Source organism: Mirounga angustirostris, unplaced genomic scaffold (genome assembly GCF_029215605.1).
Source record: "Mirounga angustirostris isolate CCGP_5_RB_7025 unplaced genomic scaffold, mMirAng1.0.hap1 SCAF_1, whole genome shotgun sequence".
Classification (NCBI taxonomy): Eukaryota; Metazoa; Chordata; class Mammalia; order Carnivora; family Phocidae; genus Mirounga; species Mirounga angustirostris.
In genome coordinates, this window is record NW_026991709.1 from 129,308,992 (window position 1) to 129,325,904 (window position 16,913).

At 52.4% G+C, this 16,913-nt stretch overlaps 1 protein-coding gene and 1 long non-coding RNA gene across 5 annotated transcripts in view; both read right to left on the minus strand.

The window, feature by feature from the left end:
* Positions 1-16,913, minus strand: part of SH3BP5 (SH3 domain binding protein 5) — an 80,382-nt gene that overhangs the window by 6,767 nt on the left and 56,702 nt on the right. For 3 of the 4 annotated variants that reach the window (XR_010410639.1, XR_010410635.1, XM_064588191.1), the window contains exons 4-8: positions 15,402-15,566; positions 7,703-7,833; positions 6,034-6,076; positions 5,083-5,302; positions 2,012-2,272 (exon numbers count right to left, since the gene is read on the minus strand). Coding sequence is in view for 2 of the 4 variants with exons in the window: in XM_064588191.1 (XP_064444261.1) it covers positions 2,012-2,272; positions 5,083-5,302; positions 6,034-6,076; positions 7,703-7,833; positions 15,402-15,566 (820 nt within the window). In the remaining 2 variants the exon portion in view is untranslated. Of the gene's footprint in view, positions 1-53; positions 1,527-2,011; positions 2,273-5,082; positions 5,303-6,033; positions 6,077-7,702; positions 7,834-15,401; positions 15,567-16,913 lie in introns of those variants that run through there. The other variant, XM_045903815.3, reaches the window with a different exon arrangement.
* LOC135364102 (uncharacterized) lies at positions 7,893-15,395 on the minus strand. Its single transcript, XR_010410670.1, has 2 exons — positions 14,875-15,395; positions 7,893-12,801 (listed from the first exon to the last, which is right to left on the minus strand). It is a non-coding gene; the product is annotated as an uncharacterized LOC135364102 (long non-coding RNA).

The following is a 16,913-nucleotide window of genomic DNA, read 5'->3' on the forward strand; positions in this document are numbered from 1 at the left end:
GAAGATGTAGGCAACATCAGGGTTTCTTATTTGAAGACACACAGAGGTAAACATTTTCTTAAGCCATTTTTATTACACTCAAGGAATTAAGACAAGTACAAAATAACCTTGTAATTAGGATACTGGATCAGTCCTTAAAAAAGGAGAAAACACTACAGTATGAAGAGATTTACAAATGACTAAAATATACAAGCTGTGTCGGAATTAAGAGACAATTTGAAATGGGGTTGCTTTTCTTTTAGAAATGCTAAGTTTTCTTAACAAAAAAGGACAACTAAAATACGGTGCTCTAAATATGTGTAACCATGAAAACGTTAAAGAAAAGCAATCTTAACACGTACTACTATTAGCATAACAGACTTCATTGCTTCTATTTAACAGCCTGTGCCAACACATGCCTACTCCCTTTCCTAGCTTTAAGGAACAATTCCCTCTAAGAAATACTAATGCAGCATAACCCTTAAATAATTTATTTTTAAAGTCACAACCTACAGAGAAATTGACACCTTGTCAATCTAGATAGAACAATGGCAACCATTCTTCACATGCACTTCTTTTAATTCTTAAATCCCGTGGCTGGTGGGATAAGGTTTATGCTACAGACTCTCCTCCCCCACAGCCATAAATCCACCTTCTGTGGTATGTCCCTGCTACCCTCCATCCCTCCCATCCCCACGTTGGCATTCACCTTTCCCACCCCAAAAAGTGCAGTTCATGGCAACCTTTATAGAAAATGGTTCTAATGGGTATCCCAGCATACAGGCTTTTTTTAAAAGCCCCTTCTGAATACCAGAGGTGATGAAAATGAACTGTGTTCTTGGGTTTTTTTTTTTTTTTTAAAGCCTTCGCTGGGTCAAATAGGTGTGTTCTGAATATTTGAGTTTGTTCTTGTGTGTTTTCATGTCGATAACCTGGGCTATAAAGGAGACACCATCTCCATGTTCCCAAATTGAGGTTAAGAGAAGGGAAAGAGAAGCGAGCTGTTGACCCCCGTTTGGCTCAGCTTCCCAGCCCCTTTCCTGGCTCGGGTTCTTTGACAGGAACTAGTTATTGCTTCCATAACACTGTTATGGGGAATATTCCACAAAGGCTGTGACCCTGGTCACAGTCCACTCCAACAACGCCTCTGCTCTGAAAAACAAACCAGCCCATGAGCTCTTTCCCAGAAGGAAGCTCTTCAGCCCTCAAGGTCACAACGTCATTAGTGCAGTTTAGAGTAAACGCTTAAGATTTGGCATACAGTAAATGATTATTGGCACACTGTTCTCCATACAGCTTCGTGTATAAATACTGCTCTGCACTTGGGCCAGGGCTTTGCAGGGATCAGCCAATCTGCACCATCTGTATGTCAGCAATAACCCCGTCTCTTCCCTTTGAGCACTGCAGGGAGAGCTGCTTCATCCTGTTCTCCAGGGCCTGGCCCTCGCGGGCGGTGCTACTCTGGCTCTTGCCGCCGCCGCTGCCGAGGCCTCGATTGTTGTTGGCTTTGTCACTCGTTTTATTCTCTGCCCCTTCTGCCCTGTCTCCTAGAGAAACGTAAAGATCATTAAGTGAGTCCCTGGGCCCCCAAGCCAACGCAGGCCTCCAGAAGCTCCCCGTGTTGCCCGACCGTGCCTGTCACAGCGCCTGCTCCAGCACGTGAGGACACACTGCTTTTACTGCCCGTGGCCTTTTATGTATTCCTCATCTGTAGCGAGGACTGCTCCTGCCCTCACAGCCGGGAAGCCAGCCTCTCCAGCACGTGCTTGTCGAGAGGACTGCCGGTGATGAAAGACCCAGAAGCCAAGCCGCCCTTTGAAGATGCATTCGGGAGCGGAGCCAGGAGCCCCGTGCCCGGCAGCCGGCGTCTCCGTGATCAACACCGACCGCGCGTGCACAGAGGCCCAGTGACGCAGCCCCGGGGGCGCCGAGACCCGGCGAACGTCTAGAACGGCGCAGAGCTCCGGCCGTATGTCGGATGTGCCGTGAGTCATCTGGCCCAGGCACTACTGGTGAGAGGGCTGGAACTCACCTCGTTCTACCTCACATTCGGGGGAGGAGGCTCCACTGCATTCGCTGCGAGGGCCCAGTACCGGGAACATCAGCCCAAACTCCGACAGAGACACGGGGCTAGGCAGGTCCAGGCTGCCAGGCCTCACAGCTGCGGGGAACTGCTCAGGCATCTCGGACGGGCTCGTTGGCCCCGAACTAAAGCTGGACACCGACTGGGTTTCCGAGTCGTCTTCAGACACGAAGTTGCTGCAGCTGTCGTCTTCAAAGGCCTCGGAGGCCACTAGGAGGACAGAGAACACCGGTCAGAGCTTCTGACGGGGAGCAGCCCCCCGTCCCTTAGGCCCCTCCAGAAGTGTGCGCTGCTGGCCAGCAGCCGGACACGGCCTGGGGACTGCAGACTCCTTGCCACCGTGTGCACCCGATACAAGGACTCTGACCCTCCCAAGCCTGCATGGCCAGACCGGCCAGCAACCTGACGGGAAGCAGTGGGTCCCATGGATATCCAGTGTCCTTTCGATAACTTTCTAACTCCTGCCCCAGAAGGCAGTGTCGACTACCTAAAGGTGGAGGATGAATCCGCCCCAGGTCAGCGGCTTTTCTGCACCCCAGGCCCCCAGGCAGATCCACTCGTACAAAGGAAGAGAGTGGCCCTTTGTGATGCACACGGAACAAAGCCAGGCAGATGTACAGCTGCTTCCATGCAGTAGAAGCAGGAGCTGCTAGAAGAAACAGTCCTGTGTGCAGTATCTGTTGGCATTCTGTGATCTCCAGGTAACTTTCGATCACATAAAAGACACACCATTTGCTGCAAAAGGACAAAATTCCTTTACAGTACTCTTAGCTTGTGGATCAGAATAACCAAGGCCCAGAGGACAGGTCATTCTTGTGGTCTGAAAGCCACTTTAACTATTCCCCCGCCTCAGCCTGCACACAAGACTGCTTATTAGACCCTCCCTATTCTACTCTCCTTCCCTCCTCCCTCATCTTTACAACAGCCTTGGTAGCGTCCCCTAGAGGACGGACTACCATAAGTGAAAAGTACTGTAATGTTGAAGACAGGAAATGGGCTCATATCTGAATTCAGATCCTGTCTCCACTACTTTCTGTGTAGCCTTGGTCAGGTTACTTAACCTCTCTGAGCTTCATGTTCCTCTCCATATGAGAGGATGGGTATTAGAGTACCTCACACATTACTGACAATCAAATTTTAGTTTCCTTTCCTTTACTTTGGGCCTGGCACTTAAACATTTGTTGAGTGAATTTCAAAACTCCGGAGGAAGGACCTTGGGAGAGCACCAACAGGGATTATGCCACAGAAAAGGGAATAAAGGAAGTGTGCAAAGATAGTGCTGGAAAGGTTTTGATTAACCTAAAGGGAAAACTGGACCATTTTCTTTCACCATACACCAAGAAAAACTCAAAATGGATTAAAGACCTAAATGTGAGACCTGAAACCATAAAAATCCTAGATGAGAGCACAGGCAGTAATTCTCTGACATCGATTATAGCAGCATTTTTCAAGATAGGTCTCCTGAGGCAAAGAAAACCAAAGCAATAAACTATTGGGACTACATCAAAATAAGCTTCTGCCCGGTGAAGGAAACAAATCAACAAAACTAAAAGGCAACCTACAGAATGGGAGAAGATATTTGCAAATGAAATATCCAATTAAGGGTTAGTATCCAAAATACATAAAGAATTTATACAAGTCAACACAAAAACAAATAGTCCAATTAAAAATGGGTCAAAGAGATGCAAAGACATTTCTCTGAAGACATTAACAGATGGCCAACAGACACATGAAAAGATGCTCAACGTCACTCATCATCAGGGAAATACGAATGAAAACCGCAATGAGATATCATCTCACGCCTGTCAGAATGGCTAAAATCAAAAACACAAAAAACAAGTGTTGTCGAGGACGTGGAGAAAAAGGAGCACTTGTGCACTGTTGGTGGGAATGCAAACTGGTGCAGCCACTGTGGAAAACAGTATGGAGGTTCCTCAAAAAGTTAAAAATAGAACTACCCTAGGATCCAAGAAGCGTACTACTGGGTATTTATCTCCCCAAACACAAAAACACTAATTCAAAGGGACACATGCACCCCTATGTTTACAGCAGCATTATTTACAACAGCCAAGATATGGAAGCAGCCCAAGTGTCCACCAATGGATGAATGGATAAAGAAGAAGTGGTATATATATGTAATGGAATTCTATTCAGCCATCAAAAAGAATGAAATCTTGCCATTGGCAATGACGTGGATGGAGCTAGAGAGTATTATGCTAAGCAAAATAAGTCAGAGAAAGACAAATACCATATGATTTCACTCATGTGGAATTTAAGAAACAAATGAGCAAAGGGAAAAAAAAAAAAACAAAACCAAGAAACAGACTTAACTACAGAGAACTGATGGTTACCAGAGGGGAGGGGAGTGGGGGGGATGGAGGAGATAGGGGATGGGAATTAAAGAGTATACTTATCATGATGAAAAAAATAAAATGATAAAGGCGGGGGGGGGGGGGGGCACAGCAAACATATCCATTTCCCAAGGGATGGCCCTGGGGAAAAAAGGTCTCCACAGTTAGATACCAGAGAGAGCCACTATTTTCAGACCTTCTGGGTGCCTGCCATTATTTCCTTTAATCCCAACCTCCCCTCTACACAGTGGATATTAGGTGCTCATACTCCCCACTTTACAGGTGAAGAAACAGAGTTGAGCCCTTGCCCACATCATGTACTATGGGGGAGCCAGGATTTGAATCAAATCTGTGTGCACAGTCCCTATTCTTAGGCAACTCTCCCTTCCTGCAGTACTTCTCAGAGCCCTGAATGTTCTCATATGTACTCTGAATGCCAGGATGGAAGTGTAACATTTTCCAAACTCACCCACCACAGAATCCTGACTCTGAGGAACACTCAAGTAGCACCTTGATGAATACAGTGTTCCACAAAATGTGGGAAGCCGTGAGAAATAGCCACCTATCTGGCCTGCCCAACTCTGAGACCCTTCCATGATGGCGAGACAGCCCTGGAAGCAGAGCACACAAGCGTCGTCTCCCACTTGCACACCAACCCCCAGAACTCACCAGAAACGGCATCTGGCTCAGGCTTGCTCCCTGACAGGTCCTCCACAGACGTGCCGCTGCCCTCAGCCCCCACGCCGCAGCCCCGAGGCCCCATGGCACTGGAGCGTCGCCGCTCGTGGATCTCGTCCGAGATCATCTCCAGGTTCTTCAGGGCCGTCTTGTACTCGCCTTTCGCCAGGGCCAGTTTGGCCTGCAGGTCATCCACGGTCTTCTTCAGTTGCTGGTCAGGAGAACGAGAGGCCCAGTAAGTGGAGGTAACCCCTACTGGCCTTGCAAGGCTTTTGAATGGCAAGTCCAAGCACAGTTTCTGCCCATCACTTCACTCCAAAGACTTCCCCGAGACATGCCTGATGGCCTGATTTCTCTTATCCAGCTATCCACACACCAGATAAAAAAAAGCAGCCCCACCAGCCCCAACTCCCATCCAGGTGACAAACTCAAGCTAACAACCAGAAACTACCACTGGCAGAACAAACCCCATCAGAGAAACAAGAATGGGTGTCAAACTCACAAACAAGTCCCACTTTCTAGCCATTTGGTCCCTTGTACTGTGGTTCTCAAACTTGACCGTGCATCAGAATCCCCTGGGGGCCTCTTGAAAACAGATGGCTGGGCTCACACCCGCAGTTTCTAATTCAGTAGATCTGGGGTGGAGGGGAGGGGGCTTGGGAATCTGCACTTCCTAGGCGATGCTGATGCTGGTCTTAGGAACCCCCGAGAACCACTGCCCCAGTACAGTACAGAAAGGGGCTGAACGGCAGACTGAACACTGCAGAGACCACTGAAGACCCAACCAAGACCATTTTGAGGCCTGAAAACTCAATAAAGAATGTGTTTCTCTCTCCATTCTCCTCTTGTAGCAAATATGCAATGTGCAAGCCCGCTACCACATAAAGTGGGACTTTGCAGGAAAATCCCACCAACAGCAAAGCCACAGAAGGCCACACGTACCTCAAGCTGCACGTAGTACTTGGCCTTGAGTTCAAAATAAGGCCTGTGGAAGACACAAGGAAAAACGGTAAGGGTGATCGAATACAATGACCCCAATGGACACCACAGGGCGTACCAGGGGCACAAGCTATGGCTGGCAGGCCATCCGTCCAGGAGGCAGTAAAGTCTGACAAGGCCATGAGATGAAGAGGATAATCGCAGCTCTGGAGCCTGATGGATACTGGTGCCAGTCAGAGCTGAGCTGACAAAGGGCGGCCCATCTCAAGATCTGTAGAACCCACACACGTGAACACTTATTCCGGGGTCCTTGTACCCTGGTTCACTTTCCTCTCTAGAAGGCTATTCAAGGCCAGCAGCCAAGGCAGCCCGGATCCCCTTCTCCCAAGGAGGAGATCGGCTCCCTCAAGAATGAAGAACAGAGGAGGCTGGAGAAGGGGCTGCCTCCAGCACCCTCCTCTGCTGGGGTCACCGGGGGAAGGGCGAAGCACCATTCCTCCCTCTCCAAAAGGTTGGGGGTTCGGACTGCTCCTCTTGGATTCTGTCCAGGGCCACAGGTATCAGTCTGCAGACCCAGCCAGGTCATGGGCAAGAGACAGGACAAATGCCAACATTGTACTGGTCCCCGCGTTTTGGGTCAGTCAAAAGCCCCTGGCTCTTTTTAGGAACTTTGGTGTCAAGCATTAAGAATAGACCAGTGCTGGGTGCCTGGGTGGCTCAGTTGGTTAAGCGTCTGCCTTCGGCTCGGGTCATGATCCTGGAGTCCCAGGATCGAGTCCCACATCGGGCTCTCTGCTTGGCGGGGAGCCTGCTTCTCCCTCTGACCCTCCCCCCTTCTCATGTGTTCTCTCTCTCTCTCATTCTCTCTGTCTCAAATAAATAAATAAAATCTTTAAAAAAAAGAATAGACCAGTGCTGGGCGCCTGGGTGGCTCAGTTGATTAAGCGACTGCCTTCGGCTCAGGTCATGATCCTGGAGTTCCGGGATCGAGTCCCGCATCGGGCTCCCTGCTCAGCAGGGAGCCTGCTTCTCCCTCTGACCCTCTCGCCTCTCATGTGCTCACTCTCTCTCATTCTCTCTGTCTCAGATAAATAAATAAAATCTTTAAAAGAAAAAAAGAATAGACCAGTGCTTCATTCTTGAGCTGTTCACTCCCTGTGAGAAGCTCTACAAAAGCTCGGAGAGGCCCAGCAACCGTGAATGAAGCAGGGGGCTTGTCCCCAAGATCATTACTGTGTAAAAATATATAGCAGTCGTGAGAAAAGCTTGCAAAAACCTCCATTAAAACCAGTCTTGCACCATCTCATCGGCTCTTGATCCACAGAGAATATGTACTGTGCACACAGCTCATCCCCGTTATGCTGACAGCTAAGCTGAAGGACACGGCTCGTCCATCCTGTCCACCACAGGGCCAAGGGCACAGAGTTTCCCAAAGCCCAGCCCCAGACCCCAGCCAATGAGCCAAGCTGATGGTGTGCTTTTCAGATTCCTTTTTCTGTGTCTCTCAGGTCGGGCACAGCTGGAGCCACCCTTCCTGCGTCTGGGGGTTATACACAACGTGGGGGGCTCTGAGGAGGCGGGTCCCTGAGCACATGGCACATAAGGGGTGGAGCAGATGCCCCAGAGGGGGACCATCACACACGGCACCAGGGGCCCACACGCCCAGACTCACTTGGACTTGCTGATGGCTCTCTTGAGTTTCTTCTCCAGCTGTCGCATGCGGCCCATGGCCGCGGTGTACCCGGCCGCTGTCTCCTTGTGCACCAGCTCGCTCCTCGTCTTGGTCTGCTCCGCCTCCATGACCTACAAACGACAGCAGACGTCAGCCTGGCCAGACAGTCCCTTGCTGGGGTATTTCTTTCTTTTTTTTTTTTTTAAGATTATTTATTTATTTGAGAGAGAGAATGAGAGAGAGCACAAGACAGGGCAGAGTCAGAGGGAGAAGCAGACTCTCTGCTGAGCAGGGAGCCCGATACGGGACTCGATCCAGGGACTCCAGGATCATGACCCGAGCCGAAGGCAGTCGCTTAACCAACTGAGCCACCCAGGCGCCCTGGGGTATTTCTTATATCACTTTTAAAAATACTCTCTGTGGGGCACCTGGGTGGCTCAGTTGTTAAGCCTCTGCCTTTGGCTCAGGTCATGATCCCAGGGTCCTGGGATCGAGCCCCGCATTGGGCTCCCTGCTCTGCGGGAAGCCTGCTTCTCTCTCTCCCACTCCCCCTGCTTGTGTTCCCTCTCTCGCTGTGTCTCTGTCAAACAAATAAAATCTTAAAAAAAAAAAAAAATTCTTTGAGAAAATCAGTGGACAGACTAAGATTAGACTAAATTCCAACTAGAAGAGGAGCGCTTTTCTCTGTTAAGCTGTTTCGGAAAAGTCTGGTCAGGTGAGAGGAAACCGCCAAGCCTCCCATGGCAATGCCTGGGAAGGAAAACAAGGAAAAGCAAAAATCAGAGAAAAGTGAAATATTCTCTGATTCCAATCGATGTCCACTTCCTTCTGCTCAGGGCTCCTGGCACGAAGTAGCCACTGTGGGCTCCTTGGCTCCTGCCTTGGCGCAGGGGCTGATGGGCACACAAATGGGCCAACAGCACCCGCAGGGACATCGAGGAATGGGGAGACCTAGTTAGCACAACCAGGCCTGACCGCATCGGAAGGGCCAGGCAATCCCCACGTCAGCTTGTTGGCCTTTTCCCAAATACCCTGCATTAGCCAGGGGGGCACAAAAGAATCTAGGATCCAGAAGGGCAAACTTTCCATTTAAACACATGAATATAAAGTCATTCGGATCAGATTCTGAGGTTCACAGACATGCGTGACCAGGACGCCCATCAGCATTCTGGCAGGAAATTCTGGTGGGCACATTTCAATAAAAATGAGTTTATAACCAACAATCAGGGGCCGTCGATGGGGCAGCTGAAAGGCGCATTCCCTGACACATGGAGATCATGGTCCTTTCGTCCCTCACGTAAAGAAAGTAGCAGAACAAGGCCTGCCTTGAGGAGAGAGGAGGAAGGAAACAAACGACGGTTTTGGCCACGTAACCAACTCGCCAGTTCTTTCCCGTCTTCTAGTGACAACTCACACTCGTGTTACCAGATGAACTGGAGAGGCAGGGCGAGGCCGGGCTAGCACCGGGGAGGAGCCCAGAGGGTCCCCAGCTCAGGGGTCACTCCCTCAGACGCCAGCAGGAGGCACCACCATGCCTTTAGCTTGGGGCAGCTGATGCCCTCCCTTCCCCTCCAGTCAATAGCCAGTCGGCCCTGAGAGAGCTTATTTATGCACTTACTTGTAAGAAGGATTTTTTTTTTTTTTTTTTTTTTAAGTGTCAGGGAAAATGGTGAAAGACTCAAATGAGCATCAAAACCTGCTGGGTGTCCTGGCTAGAGTGCCCTTCCAGGTCACCTTGGGCTCTCACTGTCTTGGAGCCGTTTTACAACCCTGTACTTATTAGAACCCAGGCAGTACTACAGAGGACTCTTATCCTGGAAGTTACGACAAATTGCACCCCAGTGGAGAGGGGTTCCGTGAGCGATCACCCTGTAAATACTGACCGATTCTGCATGCTTGCAAATTCATGTCCGCATCCCTGATTCTGTTTTAATTCTCCTCTGAAATAATTACAACAGCTTACTAGTCTCCTCCTTAATTAGGGAGTTAAATATATAAATGTAAATAAATATAAATCTAAAACATTCCAAATGTTATTTATCAATTATGCTTTTACCTTTTTAAGAATATATATATCTTAGCAAAGGCTTCGATGCCTGAGATACTTTTAAACAACAGAATTAAAACCGTGTCACAGAAGGGAAGTACGACGGAACGGATCTCAGCTGACGTGAGGTGACGTGCTTGAAGTGACTTCTCAGCCAAGCCCAAGGGGCTAAGAAACCCTCTCCCTCTGCTTCAAACACCAAAGATTTCACAATTTTGAAATGAAGTACACAAAAACCATCCCATACTTGGACACTTAGGGAAACAGCAGTAACTCTTTAGTCGTGTCTTAAATCTTAAGCATTAATAAGGATTTGCTGGCGTGACCTTCCTGAAAACTCAAAAGCTCAAGTTTACGGGACTGATGAAGCCGCCTATTGGTGGAGAACTGTTGCATTATGATCGAATGTGACACAGGGCTCCTCTTTAAGGAGTGGCGTGAAAGCATTTTAAATAGACCAATTCATAAAAAGCTGTGATTCGTGGCTACGGAACAGGAAGAGTCCCCACAAGAAGCAGGATCCACACTGGCTGCACACAGGCCCTCGTCTATTTCAGCCCCTAGTCTGCAGAAAGAAGCCAAGTCTGTCTGAAATTAAACACTCCGGAAGCTCTGAGCACTTGGCAATCTTGCCAGTGAAGACCCAGGAGGAGGTGGCGCACCTGTCACTGTCCCCTGCTTCACCCCTATCAGGCCATGCTGGCCATCTCCCATCTCAATCTGCACCCCCACATACACACAACTCCCAACTCCCCCAGTCCCTCTTTCCGCCTGCAGGGAGAAAGTCACTGAGCAGGGAGAAAGTCACTGGTTGCATGGTAACCAAGGAGCACCCCCACCTGAAGGCCAGCAGCAGGCACAAGCAGTAGTGGGGAAAGGCAGGGCAGGGAGGGCAGGGCAGCCCAGGAAGGCAGAAGCCACAGAGAACACCAGAAGCCACAGAAGAAAGCAACAAGGAAGTCCCTTAGTGCCTCAAGGCAGCCACAGGCTGGGCTGAGCAGCCAGACCGGCAGGTGCAACTCAGAACTGGGTACACACTGCCGTCGCCCTGGGCCTCCCAGGGCCACCCTTGCCCTCCTCCAGGTCTGGCTTGATTGCTATCTGGTCCAGACTCCAATCTCTGCAATGGGCTTTTCTTTGTCCCCATCATCGTCACCCACGGTGAGCCCCTGCAGTGTGCACAGAGCACCCCGGTGACGCCCCCGGGCACAGAGGTAGCCAGCAGCTGTGGCCACCACTCAAGGCGGCATGGGGTCGGGGCTCTCGGGAGGCCTTGACAGCAGAGGTGGCTCGTGGGCGGGCTCTTCAGGGTGGGCAGCCGGGGTAACGGACATGAAGGGAGGAAGCACGGCTGGCTGAAGGGGGCTTTATCAGCAGAGGCTGCAGCCCTTCCCTGCATCCGCGCGTCCCAGAGCCCCATCTGCCACCCCCGGTGGGATGAGCATGCAGGACTCAGCTTCCCGCCTCCCCCCTGGAGCTGGAAGGCTCCCAAAGGAGATGACCACATCCAGCAGGAACAGAGTCCTGCGCTCTGTCAGGATGGCCGAGAACCTTCTCCCCAGAGAGGGCCCGTCCTGGAGCTGCCCTGCCGGCCAGGGCCCGATGGCCAGGCTTGAGGCCTGCCTGACCTGAGCGGCCAGAAGCAGCACCGGAGGGGTCGGCTGCAGGAGAGCCGCGGCATCGAGCCCGGGCCGGCAAGCGGGCAGCGGGCCCTGGAGGCGGCACATGCAGGCCAGCAGCGGCCTGTGCTCAGGATCCGGGGAAAGACACAGGTCTCTGCCCCTCCTCCTGGGTCAGCAGGACAGAGAGAAACGTGGGTCTGGGAGTGCCAGCCCGGCCGCCTCCTGAAAGCCCAGGGGACCCTGCTCTCAGCCGCACGCCGCAGATGCTCCAACAGCGGGGCCGGCCTGCCTGGAGACCCGCGGGCACTGAAGGGGTGCGCCGGCTGGGCTGCCACCACCTCCTGGCCGGGCCCCAGGCCAGCAGAATCGCCGGCAGTGGCCGGAAGACACCCACCCGGCAGGGCTCCTCGCAGCCTTGGCTTCCGGCTCTGCCAACTCCTCGGCAAACCCCGAGGCATTCCCCGCTTGCCCCACCATCCTCGACGTCCCAGAGCCGAGATCGGGGCCCTCCTGTCCCCAGGGAAGGCGGTTTCGTGGTCTCCTCAGAACCTCAGTCACTGGCTCAGGCTGTTTTCGGATTCTGCTGCACCCCTGGGCGAGGGGGCCCCCGGAGGCGGTTTCTCACCGCCGTGCGGGAGGCGGGTGGCGCATAGCCAGCGGCGTCAGGGAAGCTGGCCTCGGCAGGCCTTGGATCCCCGCACCCAGGACGAGAGGCTGGCTCCGTGCCCTTTCCTCTCCAGAGGCCGCCTGCTGCCTGTTCGTGAACAGGTCACGCCTCTCCATTTCCAAGTGCCAGTTCCTTCTCCCTCTGCTCTCCTTCGGCAGGTATCAGAAGAGCCGATTCCTCTCCCCTCAGACGCCACGTCTCCTCTCCCATCTGATGAACAGCGATCACCTTCCCACAAAGGCTACTTCAAGGCCAAAATGGCCGAGGCTGGAGGGGCCTCTGCTGCCCAAGCCCCCAAGCAGTGAGCAGCAGGGACCCCAGGCCCTGTGTCCCCTGGAGGCCACTCAAGTGCAGGCTCAGCCTGCTCGGCCACTCTGCCTCACGTACTGCGGCTTCTAAGGCCCTCCGTGACCCCAGCCCCAAGCAGAGAACTGTCGCTTTGTCCTGTCGGTGGCATTACATGTGGCCTAACCGAGGACACTGGGACTCCTGGCATTGCTTATGGTTTCCCTGAATGCTGGCGTCAGCCATGGCTTTAGGGTGTGGCTGCCCAACGTCCCCATAAGCCTGAAGGGAACAAAGGGGACACACCGACAGCCTTAGACAAGGAACAAGGGTACTCACTGCAGTATTCCTCCACTGTCCCGGGGGCGGGGGGCGGGGGGCGCGGAGGGAATCACACGCAGCCCAAACCACTGCTGCTTCCTCAAGACATCCAGGACCTTCCTGAGCTCTGGGTCTCTGACCAGATCATCAAGCGGTGCTTTTTATGGAAGAAGAGGATGAGATGAAGCTAGCTCCCTTCTGAAGAAACGGGCTTCCTGGAGTATCCAGTTGTCAGACAAGGCAGGAGAGAGTCTGTACCCCTCCTTGTCTTCATCAACCAGAGCTGGCTGAGTGTGCCAGCCCCATGAGGTGTGGGGAGCAGGCAACACGAGCCCCATTTGGGGAAATGCTAAATCCAGAGGCAGATCCACAGCCAAGCCCAAAAGAAGGGTCTGTACCATCCATCAGATTCAGTGCGCCCCCTTCTGGGCTAAGTTTCTCAATAATGCCGGGACATGGTTGGGGAAGGCTCTGCCACCAGCTCTGTCTCTTGCTGGTGTCTGTTTCCCACTTTGCTTCTCCCTCAGCAGTTCAAACCTATGCAACCATGAAGGAATGTGGGGAAGAGAACAGGAGCCCCAGGGTGGAAATCCTGGCCTGTGACCCAGAACACAGTGGTTATCCCCACGACCAAGAAACCTCCAGTGACCTCAGTGAGGGCACACATCAGAGGACCCTCCCCAGGCCCTTCGGAGCCCGTGTGATCTCAGGAGGCCGAGGGCCATCCTGTACAGCCCCACTAGTTGTGCACTGCACCACCCCAAAAAGCATCACTCTCAAAGAGGATGGTACGAATGGTGCTCCTAAGAGTTGTACAGTGTGGAGGTCCTGGGACAACCTCTTCCTGACCAACCACTCACCAGCCACACTAGGGCCTTGGAACTTACAAAATAGGTTTAAAAAAGGCATAGACACGTTTTGTTCCTTTTTAAAGAAGAGATTAGGGGCGCCTGGGTGTTAAGGTGTTAAGCATCTGTCTTCAGCTGGGGTCATGATCCCGGGGTCCTGGGATGGAGCCCCGCCATCAGGCTCCCGGCTCAGCGGGTAGCCTGCTTCTCCCCCTGCTCATGCTTTCTCTCTCTTTCTCTAATAAATAAAATCTTAAAAAAAAAAAGAGAGAGTTTCTGAAATGAATTTTTTTTTTTTTTTAAGATTTTACTTATTTGACAGAGAGAGACAGCGAGAGAGGGAAAACAAGCAGGGGGAGTGGGAGAGGGAGAAGCAGGCTTCCCGCTGAGCAGGGAGCCCGATGCAGGGCTTGATCCCAGAATCCTGGGATCATGACCTGAGCCGAAGGCAGACGCTTAACGACTGAGTCACCCAGGCGTCCCTGAAATGATTTCTTAAGGCTGAGATCTCCAGTTGGGGTGGAGGGAGAACAAAAAGGAAGAGCAGGACTTCAATTTCTTGGAAGGATGTACTTTTTTGGGGGGGGGGGGGGTTCATTTCCACATCTGTCAAACTGTGGCTTGTAAATTTCCAACTTCTACTTTGGTTTTTCACCGGCTGACCCAGAAAAGCTATTCCAGCCCATGTTTGACTGAGCATCACGTCCCCTAGGGGGCAGGAGGCCCAAAGCCACACAGAGCCAGGCCAGGTATCTCAGGCTTCAGGGGAAGATGGTACAAAGATTTGACTTCAGTCATTTGTGTGTCAGGCTTTCTATTTAGGGAAGCACAAGGCCATCTTTAATTATCAGATCCCCTAGGACTTGAGCCACTGTGGCAGGGGACACTGAAAAGGGAGAGGCTGCTGGCATTAACTCCTGACTTTTCTATTCTAGCCCCACAGATGGCAAGACCTGGGGGGTTGCAACCCCTCCATGTAAGGCCTTCGTTGGAGCTGCCGAAGCCACGTGTCAGCTCTCCCAATCACCCTGCAGCAAATCAGCCCGGAGAAGGGGACAGGTATCAAGAATATTCTGTGTGACTCCTAGAACCCAGTGGAGTTAGGTAGAGGTAACAACTCCAGCTGAGCCAAGCAGCTGTCTTGATTCCGAGCAATGTGGTCAGAGAGCAGGTCATGGGAGCTGGTAAAAAGCCAAATGATAATGGCATAAAACCTAGGAGTCAAATCGGGGTAAAGGTCATACACAGCCCATTTCCCGTTCCCATGCTGGCTGCTTGAATCCCAGCCCAGCCCGGCCCAGCCCGAAGGCCAGACTTGAGTGCCCACTGGATTCTGGTCTCATCTATCATGGTCCCTACCGTCCCGCTAACAGTACACATACCCTGAGTCCAGGCCCCACGTGGTTTGGGGCTGTTAATCAAGGTCTTCCATCTGGGATTCTATACTCAGCCATTCCGCCTGGAACTCAGTGGGAACAGGCCCTGGAAAATAACCTGGTCCTTCTGTGAAGCCCAATCCACAGTCAAGACCTTCAGGGATGATCTGAACCAGACAAACCTCAAATGACACAGGGAAGAAACAGCTATACCCATGACTGGGGGACTGTCACTCTGAGAATGGCTTAGTACCATGCCAGCAGAGACCACATGGAGAGGCAACCTGTGACATTCAGCGAGCGTTTCTAGGCAACAAGCCTGGGAGTCTGTCTCCTCTGCTTGGGGACCGCACCCAGAGCTCATCAGGACCAGGAGGGTAGTCTGGATCACACAGACAAGGGGAAGTGTGAAGGATGCTCCCACACCCCACCCACAAGGGGGAGGCCCCCTATGTCGATGCCCACACACACGGACACATGCTCGAGACCCAGGCACACCCCCCACCCCCGGCCCGCCCGGCAGTGACTCATACCCTCTGGGTGGCGTGATTCAGCATCTCCTGCCAGGCTGAGTCGAACTGCCGTTTGTCATCCTCCAGCAGCCGCTGCTCAGCCAGGGAGATGGTTTCCTTGGCTGCACGGAGCACCTCCGTGGCCCTCTGGAAGTCCTGCGTGGCTTTCTGAGCTTCCAGCTGAGCCTGTGCAAGAAAGAACCCTGGTGAGGCCTCAGGAAATGACAGGGGCCCCCTCTGGGCCCATCACACCCTCCAAAAGATGAGCTTCCTGAGGGCTGGGAACTGCCTATTCCATCTCCGCCTTTCCAAGTGGGAACAGGCCTGGTACCTGCAGGGCCTTGTAAATGCTGGACAAGGGGACACGCGCCAGGTAGGCGAGTAGATGATTTTCACAGTCCAGGACCCAAGAGCCCAGATAAATATACCAGCTCTCGGTCAGAGCTGGAGATGGCAAGCCACAGGTATGACCACCCGTGGCCTTTCACAGAGCTCTCATTTGCTAATGAGGCCACGGTGGACAGATACAGCGGTCCCCAGTGCCATCCCTGCCTGGATCCATGGCTCAGTGCAAACATGTCAGAACCAGAAGGGCCCCCGGAGATCAGTCCAATGACTGTTCTACAGGTGGCCCCGAGGGACTCAGCCAGGCCACACGGAGCTGGCGGGAAGCCGAGCTGTGACTGGATACCAGGTGCTGCAAGTCCCACTAAGCGTGCCGTCACTCTGCCAGCCAGGCCGTCGCCCCATCCACACTCACCAACGGCGATGGGGAAGGAGTGAACAGTCACGACACCGCCCCCGCTTTCGAGGAACGTCAAGTGGGAGAAGGCACAGAAATCAAAGCAGACCATACATTAGACCGCCACCAGTCACGAGTGGCTAGCAAGCACTGGAAATGTCCTTAATCCACTGAGCGTAGAGCACCCCAGATTTTAAAGACTTAGTAGAATTGTTAACAATCTCAATTTTCATAACGTTACATGAGGAAATGATAGGATTTTGGATGTACTTGGTTAAAGAGACCCATCTTATTAAAATGAATTTCACCTGTGTTTTGTTTTTTTTTTTTTTTAAACTGTAACTACCAGAAAATTTAAAATGACATAGCTGGCTCACATTCTACTTCTTTTGGACAGTAAACACATCTCCCCCAAGAGTGGCCCATGAGATTGCATCAGGAATTCGCATCAAAACCCTCCGGCCCCCACTCTGAACTTCCCAGCGGAGCACAGCGCTGGCCCGCTGCAGTGTCCCACCCACCCACCCTCGGTCAACCAGAGCAGTTACACAAGCCCCGGGGACATCCACGGGGTAGCCCCCGGGACTCAGGAGAGAGGGGAACAACAGGGGCCCCATCCAGCCCAAGTGAGTCTCACATGACTTACAGGAAGTCCTGGAGAACCACAAGACAAAGACGGTGAAGGGGAACAAAACAGACTCGGAACAGCAGGGGTGCCACTCTGAACAGCAGACACATGCTGTGTCCTACCCTCGGGGAGGACGATCTGCTCAGGGAACAGACACAGGCAT